Genomic DNA, 22,472 nt, shown 5'->3' with positions numbered 1-22,472 from the left:
ATCTTCTAGGGATAGGAACATGGGTAACCAACCGCCTAGGAGAGTAGTAGCTGTTTATGGTAGGCCGACAACGAATCCCCATTCAAGCAACACTTTACCGAACGGTGCCGCCGCTGGCAAGTGGTCCATTACTGCCCACGTCATGCAACTCATCAAAACCGCACTCCAATTCGAAGGGCTAGAGAGCGAAGATCCTTCAAACCACATCGACATGTTTGTTCAAATCAGCGAAACTTTCAATATCGGAAACATGAACGATGAAGCCATCTATATCCGTCTTTTCCCCTTCTCACTTATCGGCAAAGCCTACAAATGGCTTAAGTCACTACCTGAAGGATCAATCACCACTTGGGCGGGCCTTCAAGAGAAATTCATGACCAAATTCTTTCCGCCAGCTAAATCCGCTCGACTCCGTGAGGAGATTTGTTCCTTCCGCATGAGGTCCGATGAGTTTTTCGGGGAAGTTTGGGAAAGATTCAAGGATCTCCTTCTTAGTTGTCCTCATCATGGTTTAGATAAGTGGATGCTCATCATGAAATTCTACAATGGAGCCACTTAGCAAATGAGAGAGATGTTGAACCAAACTGCTAACGGGAACCTCCTTAATAACTAAGATCCCGAGGAGTGTGTCGTCGTTTTCGATGATCTAGCAGCGAGCTACGAGACGCACGGGGGCATAAATTCTTCCACGTTATCGAGAGGAGTACTTCAGGTCGATGCAAGCACTAGCATGCTGGCGCAGATTGATGTTTTAAACAAATTCATTAGAGATCTTACCGTTAAGAGCGTCACGAAGTGTGAGGTTTGCCGAGGGGGTCACGACACCATTGACTGTCCTGTTAACCTGGGTAGCAATCATTGACTGTCCTGTAATGACTCCGATCGGACAGAGAGGAGGAGCAAAACTCCAATTTCCTTGAATTTCTCAAACAACTTCACCTGAACATTCCTTTCCTTGAGGCGCTTACTCAAATGCCTAAATATGCTAAATTACTCAAGGACATTCTTTCTAATAAGAAGAAGCTAGCTGATGTCTCTCCTAATCCGTTGAGTGATGGGTGCTCTGTAGTTTTGCAGAGCAAGTTGCCTGAAAAGATGGCCGATCCTGGGAGTTTCACAATTCACTGCATCTTAGGCGACGATACAGTTCGACATGCTTTGGCCGACTTGGGGCCAACATCAATCTTATGCCGTATTCTATGTTCAGTAAGTTGGGACTTGGCGAACCGAGGAAAACCTGAATGAGTATCCAACTTGTTGATCATTCTGTAAAGTATCCGCGAGGGGTGATCGAGAACATGCTTGTTCGTATCAACATGTTCATCTTCCCGGTGAACTTTGTCATTTTGGATATGAATGAGGATGATAGTATCCCGCTCATTTTAGGCCGACCATTCCTTGCCACCACACAGGAGTTGATCGACGTCCGTGAGGGAAAATTGATTCTGAATGTTGGGGATGATAACGTCACATTTAACATAAGACAGTCACTCAATCATCCCAAGAAGGCGGACGACTCCCGGTATTTCGTTGACACCATCGTATCGCATGTGCGAGAGTTTTTCACTGACATATGTGGAGGACCTCCCTTGGACCCACAGATTCTCGATAAGGAGATTTCAGAGGTCGAGATGGTTGCCATGACCACTCAACCATTGATGGATGACACCGTGTCACCATCCCTAGATTCAGAGTCAGCTGTTGAGATCGTGCGAGACGATCCGAGGAACCGACCCTCCGTTGAGAGCCCTACTCCTTCTTAGAACTTAAGGATCTACCTGATCATTTGGAGTATGCATTTCTGGATGAAGAGAGGAAGCTACCCGTCATCATCGCGTCTGTCTTGACGGAGGTCGAGAAGTTGAAGTTGTTGAAGGTGCTGAAAGCGCACAAGGAGGCGATAGCATGGAAGACTATCGACATCAAAGGGATTAATCCCTCATTCTTCACTCATAAGATCCTCATGGAGGATAATTTCAAATCCTTCGTTCAGCCTCAACGGAGGCTTAATCTGAAAATGCTAGAGGTCGTTAAGAAAGAAATCATCTATCACGTTGATTCGGGAATCATATTTCCCATCTCTGATAGCGCATGGGTGGGTCCGGTCCAAGTGGTTCCCAAGAAGGGTGGCATGACTGTCGTCACCAATGAAAGGAACGAGCTTATTCCCACTAGGACCGTGACCGGTTGGAGAGTCTGCATCGACTACCGCAGACTGAACGACGCCACTAGGAAAGATCACTTTCCTCTACCCTTCGTTGATCAGATGCTTGAGCGTTTGGCGGGTCAGCAGTACTACTATTTTCTGGATGGTTTCTCTGGTTATTTCCAAATCCCAGTCTCTCCCGATGATAAGGAGAAAACCACATTCACCTGCCCCTACGGCAAGTTTGCCTATAAACGCATGCCCTTTGGACTTTGTAACGCTCCAGCTACTTTCCATCGATGTATGGTGGCGATCTTTCATGACATGATCGAGGATTCCATGGAGGTCTTCAAGGATGATTTTTCAGTCCTTGGGAATTCTTTCGATCTTTATCTCTCCAACCTAGATAGGATGATGGGTTGTTGTATCAACACCAACCTAGTCCTCAACTGGGAGAAGTGTCACTTCATGGTACGCGAGGGCATTGTTCTAGGACATAGGATCTCGAGTGCTGGGATTGAGGTCGATCGAGCTAAAATTGAAATCATTTCTAATCTTTCCCCGTCCACTTCTGTGAGATCCATCCGTAACTTCTTAGGTCATGCTGGTTTCTATCGCTGATTCATTAAAGATTTCTCGAAAATTGTGAGACCGATGACCAAGCTACTAGAGAAAGACGCTCCATTTGTCTTCTCTGAACAGTGTATCGAGGCGTTTGATATTCTAAAAGACAAACTCGTTAACGCCCCGATCATGATTGCTCCGGACTGGTATATGCCATTCGAATTAATGTGCGACGCGAGCGACTATGCCGTTGGAGCAGTGATTGGACAGCGGAAGGAGAAGCACTTCCACCCGAGCTACTATGCTAGTCGGACCCTAAACAGTGCTCAGAAGAATTACACTACCACCGAGAAAGAGTTATTAGCTGTGGTGTTTGAATTTGATAAGTTTAGGTCCTATCTTGTCCTGTCCAAAACAGTCGTCTACACAGATCATGCTGCCATTCGTTATGTTTTCAGCAAGCAGGACGCTAAGCCTCGTTTTATCCGATGGATCTTGCTGCTTCAGGAGTTTGATATCGAAATCCGTGATAAAAAAGGGTCCGAGAATGTAGCGGCCGATCACTTGTCATGTCTTGAGAGAGCCGAGATTGGAGATGCTGGGGTCTTCATCAATGACCGTTTCCCAGTAGAGAATCTTATGTTTATCAAAGCCTAGGATGACGGCTACCTGTGGTTTTCTGAAATCGCGAACTTCCTCGTCGATGGTTTCCTCCCTAGGAGGATGTCTCACCAACAAGAGAATAAATTCTTTGCTGACGTAAAGTTCTACATCTGGGACGACCGATTTCTTTTTCGTATAGGTGCTGATCAGCTTGTGAGGAGATGTGTGGATGTTGAAGAAGGGTGGCGAATTCTGAGCCACTGTCATTAGGGACCGACAGGAGGTCACCATGGTGTTGTTCTTACTGCTAAGAAGGTCTTCGATTCAGGATTCTATTGACCATCAATTTTCAAAGATACTTATGCGTTCGTTAAAAGCTGTGACCGATGCTAGTGTGTCGGTAACATCTCATCCCAAAATGAGATGCCCCATAATGCTATTCAGGTTTGCGAGGTTTTTGACATTTGGAGTATTGATTTTATGGGCCCGTTCTCGTCGTCTAGAGGTAACAAGTACATACTTGTGGCAGTTGATTACGTCTCCAAGTGGGTCGAGGCTAGAGCCTTGCCCACTAACGACGCCCGAGTTGTAGTGAGATTTCTGAAAAATCTTTTCTCTCGTTTTGGTGTACTGAAACCCTTGATCAGCGATCGAGGTACTCACTTCTGCAACGCGCATATGGAGAAGGCATTGCAACGCTATAGGGTCACCCATAGGCTTGTGACTGCCTACCATCCACAGACCAGTGGATAGATGGAGGTGAGTAACCAGGGCATTAAACGCATTCTTGAGAAGACGGTTGGGCTAAACCGAAAGGATTGGTCCGAAAAATTAGATGATGCTTTGTGGGCTTTCCGTATAGCGTACAAAATTCCGACCGGTTCCACACCGTTTCGGATGATATGTGGGAAATCCTGCCATCTACCTGTTGAGTTGGAGCACCGTGCTTCTTGGGCGCTTCAAACAGTTAACCTCGATCTTTCATCCGCGTGCAAGAATCGTTTCCATCAGATACATGAGTTAGAGGAACTTCGCGATCATGCTTATGCACACTCGTACAATTATAAACTGAAGACTAAAGAGTTGCATGATAGAGAGTTGAGATGTGATAAACAGTTCAAGTGTGGGGATTGGGGTTTCCTATATAATTCCAGATTACGGTTATCTCCAGGAAAGCTGAATTCCTGATGGTCAGGCCCGTTCACCATTACTGAGGTATTCCCGTATGGCACAATTGAGATTGAAGACGAAAGTGGGAAGTTTAAGGTGAACGGTCAGAGGTTGAAGAACTACATAGGCGAGCCAGTTGCAGATCTGACAGTCGAGGTGCTCTACCTTGACTCACTCACCGAGGTGTAGACGTGTTGGATGCATCACTCGGGAAACAGCCCTAGTTGTAGAGTGTGTATTATGATTTTCTCTATTATCTGTTTTATTTATTTTATTTTTGTTAGTTAAATAATCAAAATGAAAAAAAATAAAAAAATCAAAAAATCAAAAACACAAAAACATGTTTATTTCTTTTGTTTTTTCTTTATGTTTTGTACGCCGCTACATGCGAGCGAGTTTGAGTTATTGCAGGTATTATTATTCGTATGGTAGCTCTGATGGCATTTTGGAACTGGTTCTCCCGGGGTTGCGGCCGCGAATGAAATGCTATATGGTCGCTCGATTGATACACAGCTGATGAAGATTCTGCATATAAACCAGGGGAGTAACCCATTCTCTGTTTCAATTTTGATTACTTTAAGTTTTATTTTTATTTTATTTTATTTCTGTTCCTTGTTCTCATCGAGGACGATTTCATTTCTAAGTGTAGGGATGGGGATTTATTTTACTTAGTTGTAGGAAAAAATATTAATTAAAAAAAATTATTATGAAAAAAATAAAAAAATAAAAAATTGTTCTGTTCTTTCGCTGAAAAATATGTCGGTTACTCAAGTTCGAGCACATATACTTGTATATGTTTGGTCCCATTTTCTAATTGTAGATGTACGGGATAGCCATTCACCCGCCAACTGAAAGTAGCTAGGGCGACTGAACTTGAAAAAAAAATGTTTTAAATAAAAAAAAATAAAACAAAAGGTTTAAAGAAAAATGTCCCTTGAAAATGCTTTTTCTTCTAAGTTAAGCAGGAAATGATATTATTACCAATGTGCTAACGAACTATCGGAACTTTTGAAAAATATAATATAATTATAAAAAAGGGATCGTTTGCATATCTGATTTGGGATGTGTCGGTAGCCCCAACTAGCTTTGATAGTCCTCTTTAGCAGTTTTTATATATATAATAATTTGAAAAACGGTGAAACCGAATTTCGATTCTTTGGGAGGATTACCATAATCTAAAAACTTTGAGATGGTTATACTTAGATGCACTCAAACCAGCACACACCACATGTCCATCTTTCTACGAGCTTGGAAATAGTTATATATTTTTGGGTGATATAAAAGATAGAAAAAAAAAGGAAAGAAAAAAAGAAAAAAGAAAAAAAGAAAAAAATGGTGTATTTTGAAAGTTTGTTATGTATTGTATTATCCAAAGTTGTTCAAGAAAAGAAAAATGCTTGTGAAGAAAGTTATGTATTGTAAAATGCCAAAGAAGCATTGTTTAAAGTTAAAAAAAGAGGCCAAAGATGCACATACTAGACGGGACTTAGAGTTTATGTGTCACATTGGGGATGGTGACTCTGAGGATACACTATTGTGGCTCGAAGGTTCTTAGTCAATAAATATCAAATTAGGAATTTATAGGAAAAAGTCCAATAATATTTAGGAATAGCTCGTATGACCTCCACATGACCATTCATCCATCAAAATTTCACCGAGTTCATATAATTAGTACCATCAACAATTCCTTGGCTTATGGTGATTTGTCGAACCAGTTTGCCTCGACTCTAGTCTTCTAGTTCTCTTTGTCTGAGACGGGGTAGGTGTAGCCTTAATTTTTAGACTTAAAACATTTAATGCAAAAGGGGGGCTTGATTGGCTGGTGGCTGGGTTTAAGTAGACAACAATATCGGCAATCGCGGTCAATATGTCGAGCTGCTTCTTGTGTTTTAATAATAAATAATATGGGAGTTTGTTGTTTTTCACTTGGTTATGATCCTGCGTAGATTTTCTTTTCAGGGACGAAAAAGTCTTAAGTGTGGGGATTTTTGATGTGTTGTAAAACACACTTATTTTCCGTACCATTTAATCATCTTTTTTGTTACTTATTTATATAATAAATAATGATTTTAACTCGTTTTAACTGGATATTACAAAGTTTATTATTTTGTGTAGGTTACGAGTTTTAAAGGAGAAAAAGTTCGGGTTTTTGAAGACATTGGAGGCCTTTATGATCAAATCTTGAAGAACCAAGTTGAAGCCTGACCCACGCCCACTAGTGGAAACCCTTACATGTTATTATATATTATAACATTAAAAAATAACAAGACCCTAGCAGCTATTTTTTTTTTCCGATCGACATAATTAATACTAGGGAAAAAATCGAATTGTGGTGTGTGTGAAAATTGGTCGGCTAGCAAGAGTTTTATTTGGTGGAGTTGGTAGCAATCAAAAAAGAAGAATATAATTCTGCTTTCTTGGAAAAAGCTCACGTGGAGCAGTAAGTGAGAGAAAACCAATTAATCATTAAACTCTCCTTTTTTTTTTGAGAACAGTAGCATTCGGCAGTAGCAAAGAAACAATAGCCAGCAAAGGTGCATAGAAGGGGTACATTTCTAGTTAACATATTTAAAGATTGGCATTCTCATCTTTGTGGTTTGATTTAATAGTATTTATATATGATACTCTTTTCTGTGTTATCTTATGATTTAGATTTTTATTTCATTAATATGATTATTGGCTAAACTATTTGGACTACCTAGGTTGAGATGAATATTGATTTTGTTTGACGGTTTATTTGGTTTTAATTAATTACATGACGTATTATTATTGAAATCTTTATATAATTTAATCTTTGATGTGTTAAATGTTGTTTTTATATAGTTATTGCTTATTGATTCCGCGTATTACTTTGATTGATTGATTGTGTGTCGTTCGGTTAGGGTTCTACGTTTAGGTCTTAGACTTGGTGTTTTTGATCTGTTTGTTGTTAGCGGGGCCATAGGAATTTTGAGTATGATTAATTATTAAAATTCAATAGTTTCACCTTCCTTGCGACCGAGAGGTAATAGGGAGTCGGTTTGTCTCGCGTCTCGGTTAGGTTATAATTGCGCGAGAGCGAGTTTTGGTCTTATCCGATTTGGTTTTGCGTGCATATATGTGTGTTAGATCATGTTAAATATTGTTACCCCTTTATCCCTATAATTGCTACTACCAATTTTAAGCCGGTTTTGTGTCGTTGACTCCAAGAGGAGATGCGTCATTAGGGTACTACAGTAATCTTTTTACCGGGGCATTTATTTCATTTTCTTAGATTTGTGAGGGTTAGTTGGTGAGACCGAGAGGTGATCTAGCGAACTTTAATAGGTCTTAGTTGATTATTTTAAGATCCCGATGTCGTGTGATTAGTTAATTCCGTTAACCGTTGAACTGTCAATAAGATTCTTGCATAGGTAGTCGTTTCTCCATATTTGTTAAAAGCTCCGTAAGTGCCGTTAAGTTTTCTCGTTATTTTCGTTAAGTTAAGCAAGTTAGTTAATTAAAATAAAATAAAAAATAATAATAAAATCAATTAAATATTCTATGGTAGGACTCGGATTAGGGTTTATAATCTGAGCCGTTCTCACGTGTCTTCGAGTTTGATATCCGGACTTTCCTGATCTTTGCTATACGCGACCGGTACACTTGCCGTTTGTGTGAACTAGGATAGATTGTTTGGTTTTTAAAGCTTAGTTGCGATTCGTGTTTTATTTATATATATATATATATATATATATATATATATATATATATATATATATATATATATATATATATTTTCGCACATCATATGTTTACGCGTTCGTCGACGAAAGAGTCGTTCCGGTTCAGAATTAGGAGAAACAAGCTCAGGTCCGAATGTAAGGACATACATAGGAATAAATCAAAATTTAAACTATTTAGATTAAACTAAAGGTTAGGCTAAGGTTAATCTAAAAGTTAGTCTAAGCTAAATTAAAACTACACTAAGGTATAAGTTAATTAAGCTAAAGTAGAGGTTAGGTAAATAAAGGTTAAATTTAGGCTAGCCGTAAAATTATATAGTTTAATAGTTAGTAAAAAAGTAAAAAAATAAAAGTTAAAAACATAAACAATTATAAAAAATGATTAAATTAAAACTTGGATCGTTCTTAGAAACGTACCGTGTCCCGGCAACGGCGCCAAAAACCTGATGCTATGTGTGCGTTGCGGTTAAATATAAAGGATGGGAGATTTTAAGCTTTTGCACAAGATTGTGGTTTAAATTATAAAAGTTATTTATACTAAGACTAAACACACACAAAATAGGCAAGTGTACCTATCGTATATGTAGAATAGTATTAGTAAGAACCAAGTATCGATCCGTGGACACACATGTTTCTAATAATGAATCGACGTTTTACTTTAATCGGAGGTTTTAATCATTTTGGGGTTGATTTTCAAACTTTTTATAAAATGTATATATATATATATATATATATATAGGTGACAAGAAGAGAAATTCTAAATGATTAATTCAATTATATGAAGGTTTACCATCTAATATCAAGAATCTACTCCATTATTCTTTGATGATTAATAGTAAAACATATGAGAAACTTGCCCTAATAATTTATGATAGACTATGTTCCTCATTTTTGAGTGAACACATTCTATGACATAATGGTGAATGGTATGCATATTTTCATGTCCCTCCTAAGCTTAATAGCATACTACCCCAAGAATGTCAATTTAAGTAGACAAGCAGTTGGTAAATTAGAACGATTATGACTGACTTCGATATCTCAAATACCAATCCTAACTAATTCGAGTGTTTGTAGTTAATTCACACAACCTCCCATTGGATGATTAGATTAGGTTATAATTACACATTCCATCAACATATGATTTCTTTAACTAGCATGATAACCTAAGCAATCGGGTTAACAATGTTATTTCAGAACGATCAAAACTAGAGAAATAGATCATAACTTATGTCTCATCATTTCTAAGTACAACATAAGGATCCATGTTTTATCTTAAATAAAGTATCAAAGTATTCTTTTTACCATTTCTAGTTTCCAAGAACATGAATTACCATGAATGATTATAAATCATCAACCTTGATATATTGGATTAAAGTGATAAAACATTTCTTCATCAATGGATAATTGCAAAATAACCATGTACTTTACCAAACTAAAGCACATGTTTCATATAATCATCAAGTAAAACAAAGCTTCTTAATAGATTATAGATGGTAATAGGCGTTTAGCTCATGATGAGCATTGTTAGGAACTTAAGAAGAGATGATAACAAAAACATGATTAAACTTAGAACAATATAACCAAATGTGGATGAATCTCCTCTCTTAATGATGGATTATGATGGTGTTGATGATGATGGACGATGATGATAACCTCCAAGACTTCAAAATCCTCACAAGATCTTCAATATTAGTGTAATGTGGGTGTTTTATAAGTGAAAACCGTTGAGAATTCTTTTTCAAGCACCCTTCTCAATGCCACAAGAGCCTCTATTTATAGGTTGTCTGGAGGTTGAAGCACGGCCTCGTGCTTTATTAAGCACGACCTCGTGTCCACGTGTCCCAGTTGCATGTTATCAGATCGTACATGCTGACTCACCACGGGGGTGTGTTTTCAGAGGCACACCCCCGTGCTATTATTGATATGTGCTTCTATTCTTTTTTTTCTTTATCTGGAGGTGACCACGGCCCCGTGGACAAAGAGGCAGGGCCCCGTGCTTTTGTTGACATGTGCTTAAATCCTAGTAGATTTTTGTCTTTTCTTTTTTCCAGAAGCATGGGGGCGTGTTTCTTGAGGCATGGGGGCATGTTTCTTGTTTTTATTGTGTTTTCTTCCGTTTTTCTTCATCTTTTTTCTCTTGTTTCTTCGTTTGAGGCATGGGTTTACCTGGAATTACATATTATTTGATAGAAGTTGCAGTTTTTAGAGGTTATTTGCTGCTTAAAAGATGTATAATTTTATATACATCTGTCATCAACTTCAACCAACTTGTAATTTTCAATAAACTTCTTTCTATCTTTAAATACCTCTCTGAATTGGGCAAAGTAAGCACTTATCTTTTCCTTATCCACTTTCAATGAGTAATTATCATTAAAAGGTGGAGGAACAACTTTATACTTGTATTCTTCCTTGATATTCTTCAACTTACCACTAATATTTTAGTTGACAACGAATTCTTTAAAAAAATACACCTCAACTTGAAGTTGAGTATTCTTCAACTTCTCATCAAGATACATTTTCTTCAATTCTTCAATTTCAGTGGTGTATCTTGACTGAGTGTTGTGATTGTCCCTACAGTCATGTTCTAAACTTTCAATTTGACTCTCATAGATCAACTCACTCCTTTCATACTCATTTATCATGCTTTGTTTTTCAAAACATTCACTTTGCAAATTACCAATTTTCTTTCTCAACGAATCATTCATTTCAAGTAATTTATGATTTGTGGGATTTAAATGTACCCGATATGAAGAGGACTCAGCTTCATTTCCAATTTTGCCATAAATGCCACATTTACCTTCTCTATTTCTTCAGCATGGTTACTCCAGTCAAACACACCATATTGCGGTGGTTGAGCTGAAGCAACATTTCCTTGATTTCTTGGCTGATTCACATTATTTCTATTTTAATTTGCAGGAACATGTGGAGGGACTTGCTGGTTTCTCTTAAAAAGGTTGTTGTTGTGGGATCACTTTTTGATGATTCTGTTGTTGAAAGTTGTTGTTGTTGTAATGATTTTGTTTACCTTGATTCTGATTTTGATATTGGAACTGATTTCTTTGTTGATTGTTGTTCTGGAATTGACTTGGTTGATTACATTCTCTTGCAAAATGACCTGGTAATTGGAAATTGTAGCAAATAGCCTTGGATTTGTGAAATCCAATTCTATCATTTGGTCCTGAAACCAATAACCTACCAGTTCTATTATACAACCTTTTACTCCTCACAGTTAGCATTGCAGCCTGCAACTTCATATCCATATCTTCCAAATCATCAGCATCAATATGTTCAAGGTCTTCTTGCACTACACTTGAGTGAATCATATCTTTCAAATCATCAGCATGAATTGTAAGACCCATTGAACATAGATAAAAGAGCTTGATATTCATTTCCATGACTAACATTTCCCGCAACATAAGGTGCTTGTCCACTGGCCATTAATGATGTATCACTATCATCTATCAATTGAACACTGAATCTTGACTGCCCACCTTTATTGCTGTGCTGACCAGCAACAAACACTCTTGGTGTTTCAGCACCTTACTCACTGGGTTCTTCAATTATAGGTAATTGTTGTTGGTTCTTCGTTGACGGATTCCCCATTGGTGCAATAAGAGCATTAGCCACTTGGAAGCTTGGTTTGTCTTCTCTAATCATGTTATTCTCAATCATTTCATGCTCAGCAGGTTGCAAAAAGTGGATCTTATCATCAAGCTTAAAAGTTGGGAATTAGCTTTTTCCTTGATGAACTTGCTTGTAGTGTATCATTCTCCAGACAAAGATGGCAATAGCTTCTTGTTTAGATCAAAATCTATTATTGCAAGGTCAGTGGTTCTGATTTTATTGAAAATATCAACAAACCTCTGCAAAATAGATTCGAAGATTTCTCCATCCTTGAACTTGAATCTATCCAGCTGTTGCTTCAATCTGTCTTTCTTGATGACTTTAAGTTTAGTGTTTCCCTCAAAGATTTACACAATGGCATCAAACATAGCCTTTGCAGTAGTGTGATGAGCCACACTAGTCAAAATCTCTCAAAACAGACCAAGTTTCAGCATAGACAGTGCATTTTTTATCATCTTTCTTCTTCATTTGTCTTTCAACAGTTTGATTGTTGTTTGTGCCATCAGGGACACATGGTCCATTTTTGATTGAATTCCACATTTCCACATCATTTTAGCACACATCAGCCTCAAAAAAAACTTTACACCTACTATTGTTTTCCTGTCCAAACAATCTTGAAGTTTTGTTAGTTGACACCTCTTGTTCACGCACTACTCCAGACATGTTTTTGGTATTTTGAAAGATTTTTAAAATGAATAATTACTTAAAATTTAATAAACTTTGAAAAATAATCAGATCTGTGAAATAAATCCTTAGATCTGATGATTCTAGATGGATAATAACAAGATCTAGACACAAAAGGAAATAAATCTAAGTAAATCTAAGTAAAGAGCACTTTTAAACCTCAATAAAATAGTAGGTCTTAGAAAAATGAAAAACAGGACAGCTGACGTCACAAATTAATGGAACATTTGTCAGCTGACGTCATTCTTCATCTTCAAAATCAAAAGGTTTAAGCAACAACTCAGCAATAATTCTTCTGAAATGCTGAGACACAGCTTTGATACCACTTGGCGGGTCCCAATTAGATCACTTAGACACACAATAATCAGTCTCTTAACCAACACAAAACGTGTTGACAAGGTGGTTACGAAATTCTGCTTTTGTGAAAAACCAATGAATATTATAGGGGGAATCAATAATACTTAAATTGTTTTTTAATGGACAGAAATGTAACAAACACACAAAGTAACTCAAAATATTTCCATTTATATTGTTAATGATAATATGAAAATCAATTAGGGTTTCTAGGTTGAATGTATGTGTTTGTGGCAGCTTTTCCGTACAAAGATATTCTTTTCAAGAAAGCGACAGTCGTTAAAACACGATATTCATTCTATGTCTGTTGTCTTAGGCGTGCCCTAAAATTTCTGTAAATAGGCCTGCCCTGACATCTTCTAGGAACCCTAATGATTGATTCTTAACATATTCAAACATATTACAAAATATTACAAGTGTAAACAGGTCTTCGATTAAGCTTGTAAGCTTTTGTCCTTGTCGAGCAGACCTGGTAACCATTAAGTGTGCTTGGAACAATTATCCGAGTAAGCTTTACTTAGAATATTTTCCTAAGAAAATATTCATCAAGCAGACTTCAATCTTCATGATAAAATCAAAGCTTACTCGATATATATCCTACGAGCAAAGTTGTTCTTCTTGGGTCCCTTCAACCTTTTGTTAGTTAACTTATTTGAACAAGTTCAAGTGTTCTAGTGACACTGTAGCTTGCTCGAGGTTGAACTTTGCTCGTTTAGAGTAATTTCTTCAATAAATTCTTTCACGTTTGCTTGGACCACTGTTTATTAACAAACCTTGCTTGATCCACCAAATTGCTTGGTTTTCGCTTTGTTTAGTCAAGGATTTGCTCTGAAACCAATCTTGCTTGACTTGAAGAACAACCTTGCTTGATTAAGTGTAGTTTGCTCGAACTAACACTTTGAAGATTTCAAAAAGATAACCTTGCTCGTAAATCAAAATACCTTGCTTGACTAACTTTAAGCTTGCTTGAATGTCTAAGTTTGCTCGGTTTCCGTACTTAGCCATTTTCTGAGGAGGTTGAGAAGATTCCAATATTCCTTTGTCATATCCTTATCCCAACAATATGGCATGGAAGAGTTCCATCATTATCATATTTAAAGGTATGGGGTTGTGAGGCTTATGTTAAGCACAACACCCAAAACAAACTTGAAAGCCTATCCACTTAGTGTGTCTTTGTAAGATATCCTAAAGACTCTATGGGATATTATTCCAACAACCCAACCGAGCAAAAGGTGTTTATTGCTCGAAAGGCCAAGTTCTTGGAAAGTAATTTCCTTATGGAAGTAACTAGTAGAATGGTGGAACTCGAGGAGGATCGAGAACCACAAGCCGATACACATTTGGTTGATACTAGCAATCAACAAGAGGTTGTTGAGAATGATCAAATGGTTGATAAAGACACAGAAAATGGTCGCAAATATGGTAGAATTAGTAATCCATCCGAAAGATATGGATCAGATGGATGGAAATCTGGTAGAATTAGTAGATTCGGATGAACCCACCACATACCACGATGCAATGTCACAATCCGATCGGGACAAATGGCTTGAAGCCATGAACGTTGAGATGCAATCCATACATCACAACCAAGTATGGGATTTGGTTGTACCACCTCCTAACATCAAACCGGTTGGAAGTAAGTGGTTTCCAAGAAGAAAACCGACATACATGGAAAATTGGATACTTATAAAGCATGACTTGTAGCAAAAGGTTTTACTCAAACTCAAGGGGTTGATTATGATGAAACTTTTCTTCGGTGGCAATGCTAAAGTCTATTAGGATATTATTTGCCATAGCCGCATATTATGACTATGAGATTTGGCAAATGGATGTCAAAACCGCTTTTCTAAATGGAGATCTTGAGGAAGATGTCTATATGGTTCAGCCCGAGGGTTTTGTTAATCCACAACATCCTACTAAAGTTAAAGAAATCAATCTATGTATTGAAACAAACATCTAGGAGTTGGAATCACCATTTTGATGAAGAGGTTAAGAAATTTGGATTGATCAAGAATGCTGCTGAGGCTTGTGTGTATAAGAAAGCTAGTGGGAGCAACATTACTTTCTTGGTATTATATGTTGACGACATACTACTATTTGGAAATGACATTCCAACCATGGAAGGTGTAAAAGCCTGGCTTGGGAGTTGTTTTTCCATCAAGGATCTTAGTGAAGCCGCCTATATTTTGGGAATAAAGATCTATAGGGATAGATCAAGGCGGTTGATAGGTTTAAACCAAAGTGCATACATCAATAAAATCTTGAAATGGTTCAAGATGGAGAACTCTACGAAAGGTTTGGTATATATTCAAAGAGGAATGGTATTGAGTGTGACTAAATGTCCAACCTCAAAGGATGAGCAAAAGAAAATGAAAGGAATCCCATACGCTTCATCAAGTAGATTCCAACAAAATCCAGGAATAGCCATTGGATGGTTGTTAAGAATATATTGAAATACCTAATAAGGACTAAGGAAATGTTTCTAATATACGATTCTAGTGAGGAAGAACTCGTCGTAAAGGGTTACACGGATGCAAGTTTCCAAACTGATCTAGATGATTCTCGATAATGAATGGTAGGGAAGTCTCTTGGAAGAGCGCAAAACAAGATGTGGTAGCAGTGTCCACCACTGAATCCGAATACATCGCCTACTCATTGGCAGCTCAAGAAGCTGCATCGATAAGAAAGTTCATTTCTGAACTAGGGGTAGTCCATACCATTAAGGGCCCTCTAGAGATCTTTTGTGACAACAAGGGAGCGATTGCTCAAATCAAGGAACCCCGTGCACATCAAAAGATGAGGCACATTAAGCGGAGATTCAACAACATAACGGATGAATAACATTGCGGATCCACTCATGAAGCTCTTTGAAAGGCCGAAGCATGAGGGTCATAGGCCGAAGCATGAAGTTAATTTATTTGATCAATTTTGTATTTGGATATCGGAACAATTGTTATTTTGACTCATTCATATGATTATGGTTTATGATTATGACATTTTGAGTTACGTTCCATTTTAGCATGATTAAATCCTTGAATAAGTTAATTATTCTAAATGTTCGTAGTCGTTCATATTTGTGGGAACATATATGAAGGTAAGACTATTATGAACTACATGAAATCCTTTTGATTGATCATAAGTAAATTTGGGTAAAGGCGAATATCATAGTATCCTCCGACCTAAGATACATACTGAGTCTTGATATTCACCAAATATTATGCTTTAACTCAGTTCTTCGTTGTTATGAAACATGATGGTACATAGTATAAGATCAGGTATGGTACGAGGTGATTGTGAGAGACGTATGTAGTCAAAAGGGAATTTGTCCCTCTTATTCGTTGAGAGTAAGATGTCTAAGGCCTGCTAAGTTAAATCAACAGAGAATGATCAGTTTATGTCTCTGATTTTATATGACATCTGAGACAAAAGGATAAATGATAGATTCACTTAAATCATTTTCAAGTGAGGTACTTAAAGGGGATGATGTTATTGAATGGCACTCCGTTATACGTATTTGGGGTAGTAAACCGTTGTTAGGCGGTATTTGCTACTTGCATCAATCTTCTATGTATCTTGTGAAAGTGGGAAATTGTTGGACTCGGTCAGCCCAAGACACATATAATAATTGATGTGGCTAGTACGTTATGATCTAAGTCGTACCATACCAAATAACAAGCTAGACAAACACCATGATATATATTTGAGATATGATCTAACAAATAAATATCATCACTTAAAATATTTGGAAATTGGGTTTCTAAATATTTGCACTTGTGAAATAAATAAAGTATATGGATAATTTATGTTATGAGAGATTTAGCATTTTGCATGCTACTTGTAATGATATTTAAGTTGGTTAAATAACAATACGCAAGACTTACTGCAATTTGAATTTTGCATGTACTATGTTATTTAAGTTGGTTAAATCTCAACATGCAAAACATATTGTATTTTCATTATTCTTGCATTATATTATGTTATATTATAACATAAGTGGTAAATATAAAGTTTTAAGTTTGAAAAGCTTGGGTGGGAATTCCTTCCCCCCCCCCCCCCCCCCCCCCTTTTCCCCTTCTCTCTCATCACTTTTTTACTTGGCTAACTTGAGAGGTGCATTGGTTGCGTTCTTCTTTCTGTCTCACACAAACAAGAAATAAATACTCTCTGTTCATCCTCTCTTTAATATCGGCCAAGGGAAGCAAGAACAAGTGGGTGTTGTTGAGTGAAAGTCCTAGCATAACAAGGGTGTTTGTTGGAAGCTTGAAGGGTATACAAGCTTGATGTTAATGCATGGTTTTGTCGTATCGAGTCTTTTAATAGTCTTGTGTACTTTTTTTTATTAATTTAATGTAAAAGGGCATTTATGTAATTATGACCCATTCGCTAGTTATGTCTCATTCGTTAGGTATGTTTAACGAATGAGCACATTCGTTGTTAATTATGGTTCATTCATTAAGGATGTTTAACGAATGAACCTTAATCATTATAGGTATGTTCATTCGTTAAGAATGTTTAATGAATGGACCTGAGTCATTAAGTATTAGACCCATTCATCATGGAATGTTGACTAATGGAGTATAGAGAATGAGTAATTCGCTATACCATAGAAATTACGTATGTAAAGGAAGACGAATGAAGGTCATTCGTTAGAGGATGTGTAGAATGGCATCTCGTTTTCTATATAAGGTTGTTCATATCTTACTTAATTTAGTAGTTCTAAAAGTATTTTTCTCCAAGCCATTACTCTGCTGAATTATTTACTCAACCATTGTGTCCTCTTAATCTATTACACACATATACATGTCAGAAAACTAGATCCTATTGGTTAGTTATGATCAATTAGTAATCAATGCTCTATCAGATCGTATTTACACATGGTATTAGAGCTCAGAGGTTAGATATTGTATGTGTTCAGGTAATTCGTATGATTTGATTGATAGCACACAGAGTAATAGTTAATTTTAGATCTGAGTTTATGTTTATCGAATTTAGATGAATTAACCTGCTGAGATGTTAATTGGAGGCTGATCTGAGTGGAATTGGATTCGGAATTGAGTTTGTGCTCGTTGTGATTGAGTAATTGAGTTATTGGGATTGTTGGATATGATTTTGGATTGAGTTTTTATGGTGTGGAAATAGAGGATTGATTTTGGTTGATATTTGTGGGTTTGGTTTGAAATTATATGTTCGTATTGATTTGGGTTTGTCCGTGAGACTAAGACGAATGATTTGATTATTAATTTGCTGGATTTGGTTGAGAATCGAGTGTTTAATCCGTTGATTTGTGTTCGTCCGAATCATAGTTTGGATATAGAAAATTTCCAGATCTAGAAATCATAACTTGAAGATTTAAAGATACATAGTTCATTCGTTATATTGAATTCACTCATTCATTACACATGTGATATTCATTCGCTATCGAGCCTTAACTAATACGTGACAGGAGTTAAGTTTGTTAGAACAGAATAACAAACTCATTCGTCACTGTAGTTAATTCGTTATAAGTTCATTCGTCAACCATTCGTTAATCATTCGTCAACAATTCTTCTTCCTCATTCGTCAACCATTTGTTACTCATTCGTCAACTCATTCATCACCTCATTCATCAACTCAATGGTTCACTTATTCGTTCACTCATTCGTTATCTATACACTACTTCATTCGTATACTCATTCGTCATCCATCCACTACTTCATTCGTTAAGATGTTCGTGTTTGTCATTCGTCACTGATGACATGACATTCGTTAAGTTACTATTCTTCATTCGTTAACTATCATCTTCATTCTTGTGAAAGCCTCGGATCTCATATCTAAAGCTTAAATAACAATTAACGGTTCTAGTTCATGATTACTCTTATCAATTATCTATTATATATATTAGTATTAGTTGTATTAGGTGTGTATATATTATAAGTAATAGATTAAGGATGTGAAGTTTTGTTTGAGAGAAAACTTGGACAACAATTCAATACATTAACTCCAAAACTTTTTACTAACAGAGGAGGAACCCACTATAAATAGACGATGGAATCTAGTTCGTTATACATTTCGTAACGAACTAGCCTTCCAATTCGTTACATTACATTAAATAACGAACCACCCCCTGATTCGTTAAACATCCTTCACAAATCAGGAGGAAAATTAACTTAAGGTCTAGTTAGTTCAACATCCTTAACGAACTAGACTGTTCTTGTAATGAACTAACTTAACTTAATATAAATATCTTTTATATTAATAAACTATAAATACACAACGATAATTACCAAAGACTCGAGACGCAAAACTGTGTACTAACAGACACCCCCTCGTCTTGAGCTCTTTGTCTTTAAATTACTTGAAGCATTTGGTCTGCCAGTCTCTGCAGCTGTGAATATCATGTTCATGACACACACGAACAACGCGTTGAAATTGCATTCCTCGGTCATAGTCTTCACGACACTCTATTAATATCTTATTCTTGAACAGCACGTTATTTTCGGTCTCTGTCAAGTTCACGAGCCACATCGGATCAATAATCTTTATTAGCTCGGTCTTTAAGCGTTTACCCAACACAATACCAGCGGTTGAAAGATAAATACATATGCTGATTCAACGTCTTGACCGGTACACTTCATTGTCTTTGGAGGCTTTACCTTAAGCACCAGCTTTCTCCATCCCATCCTTGGATCGATCTCATCAATACACTTACGGATTGGGATCTGCGGCTTAAAGTATTTAAATCCGTGGTTCACCTCGAACAACATATGTTGGTGAAACCAACTTGCTCGGTGATCCCCACCACGGTTAATAAACGGACGATACGCAAGAGTACGTACATCCCATCTTGGCAATGAGAGAACATTAGTCATCCTTTCGTAACACTGAACACCGTTCTCCCATTTGATAATAAAAAATTTTAATTCATAATCGAAAAGCCACGAAATAATATCACCTCTAACTTTAGACATGGCCTTGAAAGAAGTCATCTGATTGGCTTTGGCACGTGCAATGGCTTCCACTTTCAATTCTTGATCAACGTATCTGAAAGCATCAATAATTTTACGAGCTTTCTTATCTATGTAAGCGAACCAGCTTCGAATATCTTCAACAGACGGATCAGTCTTTGAATCAAATCTTGTATCAACAACATTCTTGCCCTTTGATATTTATCCAGATGGTCTTCAACAGCTTTAACGTTTTATTCTGTAAATATAGGAGCACCCTGATCAACATTTGTTCGTTGAAACATATCAGGGTATTCCTCAGCCGTGACATCCTTAATCTCCACCTCCTCATCTTTATAAATAAACTATGTATTCATCTGAATAGTTGGATCATTTAAGATCTCTTCATAGTTCTCGACCTCCACATCGTCCTCAGCCTCTAACACGGTTAACTCATCATCATTCAAACCTAGCAGTATAGAAATCTGCTCTCGTGTTAGGGACCCCTCAACAAACTGTCCCACTTCAATCTCATCTACATTAACAATACTTTTAACCAACCTCGTGCCATCAACAAAGATAACGGCATTAGCCTTGATCATCTCAATGGGTTTAGCAGCTGTATAATCATGATGAACAATTATCTGCTTTCCCGAATCACCAAATGCACTTGTACCAGCACCAGAAGAAGAGCCGTGAGTTTGTTTAGGATCACTTCCTCCAGTACCCGAAGCATCTGGATCTTCAGCATCGTTTTTAAGCTTCTTAAGTGCATTGTCCTTGCATCTTAGCTGCAAGATAAGATTCTCTTGTTCTTTTATTTTCACTCCCTGAGACTGAACAATCTCACGGAGGGCTTTGGTCTCTTTTTGGCAGAAAGAGACATAACTCACCAGTTTCTTTTGGTTCTCCATCATACGTTCTTGAATCATTCGGTCAGCAGACATTTGATTTTCATACAAATGGAGAACAATAACAATTAGCTGAAATTCGTGTTTAATTCGTTAAGTTATGTTCAATGAATTAGAAGTCATTCATTACAGAGTGGCGGAAGCGAATTAAATTAACGAATTAGAATGCAATTCGTTAAGAATGACCTAATTCGTAATACATAACTAATTACCTTTATGTAATTTTAAATTAAATAATTAAATTTATTAATTAAAATTAAATCAATTAAAAATAATAATTAAATATTGATACCAATTATTGTAAATAAGCCAATCAACGAAATCCCGCATCTCGATGATCAAATACGTTAACGTGTTTCATGCTGAAAACACTAAAAAAAATTAAATAATATGTAAATGAAAAGGCAAAATCTTTTTGGTATTTTGAATTATTATTTTTTGTATTTTTTTTAAGGAAAAATATTTGCCAGAAAAATATCCGAAAATTAAAATGTAAAGCAGGAAAATATTTTTGTGTTTTTGTAAGAGTATTCAAAAGCAGTACATATTTTTGGATTTTTTGTTGAGTTTGAGTAGAGAATCATATTGACCAAATTTCCCTTCCATCACAGTTTTATATTTCAGCGATATTGTGACTGGCGTTAAGTCAGTCATTGATATTGTTGTCCACTTAAATCATATAACAAACTTTCAAGCTTTTTTGTGATATGATTAATTGTTCAATTAGAGCACAAAATATCAGAAATTATCAGCCTCTAATCTCTGTTCAAACTTAATTTGATTTTTGCCGTATCACCCCAACTTGACTTAAACCATTATATTGCTGATTAAAATTTGAATTTTATAAAATTTATGAGCAATGCATTGATTTTCCTTTACTATGAGTGAGTATGCACGAATCCATCAGTTGGATTACATACACTGTATCCCCTTCAGTTTCTTACTGGTAATTAGACGCGCGCAAGGGAGGAACAAATGTATAACAGTGATCAAGTTTAATGACTTCGGGTTTACTCTAAAAGCGGATGAAATATTCATGCATATGAATACCCAGATGATTAAGCCGCATAAAGACTCATAGTGTCCAGAACCTCACGCTTGTTATTTGCTTTATTTTATTTTTGGTGATCAAACAAATATAAGGGTTGAGTATGACAGGTTAATACATTTCTGCCATCCTCACCGAGATTTTGGTTAGAGACTAACACATCTTTCAGTTTGGCATTTCTTTAAGTTTATATCACATACTTTACTCTAACTGCTTGTTTAAAATCTACCAATGCACCAATGCAATTAAGCACACAGTCTTTTAAGCTTATTTCTTGCTGGATATGGGGTCAAATGATCAATGTACTATCATTTTCTTATTTTGCTTCAAAAACACAAAATTTTGAGGAGCAAAAAACAAAATGAATTTAATTTCACCAGTTACATTCAGTCTATAGATTAATGGCTATTCTATCAATTCACAAGAGAATAATAGGACCAAGACATGCAAGCATGCTCCACAAACTTAAATAACCGACATAATTTTCAGTGAGAAAATAAAGTAAAACGCGTAACAAACTCCCCAACTGCTTTCCATTGTCAGGTAAATGGCTATCCAGAACATTTATAGGTAAATCTCAGGACCGAACATATACAAGTATATGTCCTTCAAATATGAGTAATTGACATACTTTTCAGCGAACGTATGCAAAAATTATTATTACTTTTTTGGTTTTTCTCTTTACATACTTAATACAATATTTTTGTCTTTTTCAATTTTCTTATAAACATAAAAACTTCA

General features: G+C 36.7%; 1 protein-coding gene and 1 non-coding gene across 2 annotated transcripts; one reads left to right on the top strand and one right to left on the bottom strand.

Moving 5' to 3' along the window:
* Positions 1 to 406: 406 nt before the first annotated feature.
* Positions 407 to 513, bottom strand: LOC143630745 (small nucleolar RNA R71). The gene has a single exon (XR_013153230.1). It is a non-coding gene; the product is annotated as a small nucleolar RNA R71 (small nucleolar RNA).
* Positions 514 to 972: 459 nt separating this feature from the next.
* LOC143630744 (uncharacterized) lies at positions 973 to 1,763 on the top strand. The gene is made up of 2 exons (XM_077099670.1): positions 973 to 1,206; positions 1,275 to 1,763. The coding sequence occupies exons 1-2, from the start codon at positions 973 to 975 to the stop codon at positions 1,761 to 1,763; spliced, it is 723 nt and encodes a 240-aa protein (XP_076955785.1).
* Positions 1,764 to 22,472: the final 20,709 nt, after the last annotated feature.

This window comes from Bidens hawaiensis, unplaced genomic scaffold, assembly GCF_021521415.1.
Source record: "Bidens hawaiensis isolate Kalapana, Puna unplaced genomic scaffold, B.hawaiensis_p1.1 tig00005796_1, whole genome shotgun sequence".
Lineage (NCBI taxonomy): Eukaryota > Viridiplantae > Streptophyta > Magnoliopsida > Asterales > Asteraceae > Bidens > Bidens hawaiensis.
The sequence above is the reverse complement of the archived record's forward strand: the minus strand, read 5'-3'. Positions and strand labels throughout refer to the sequence as shown.

What these genes read in the sequence shown, in the direction of transcription:
- LOC143630744 (XM_077099670.1), top strand. Translation starts at nt 973, where the DNA reads ATGCCTAAATATGCTAAATTACTCAAGGACATTCTTTCTAATAAGAAG. An exon ending in TATGCCGTATTCTATGTTCA is followed by an intron (nt 1,207 to 1,274) that starts GTAAGTTGGGAC and finishes CATTCTGTAAAG; the next exon opens with TATCCGCGAGGGGTGATCGA.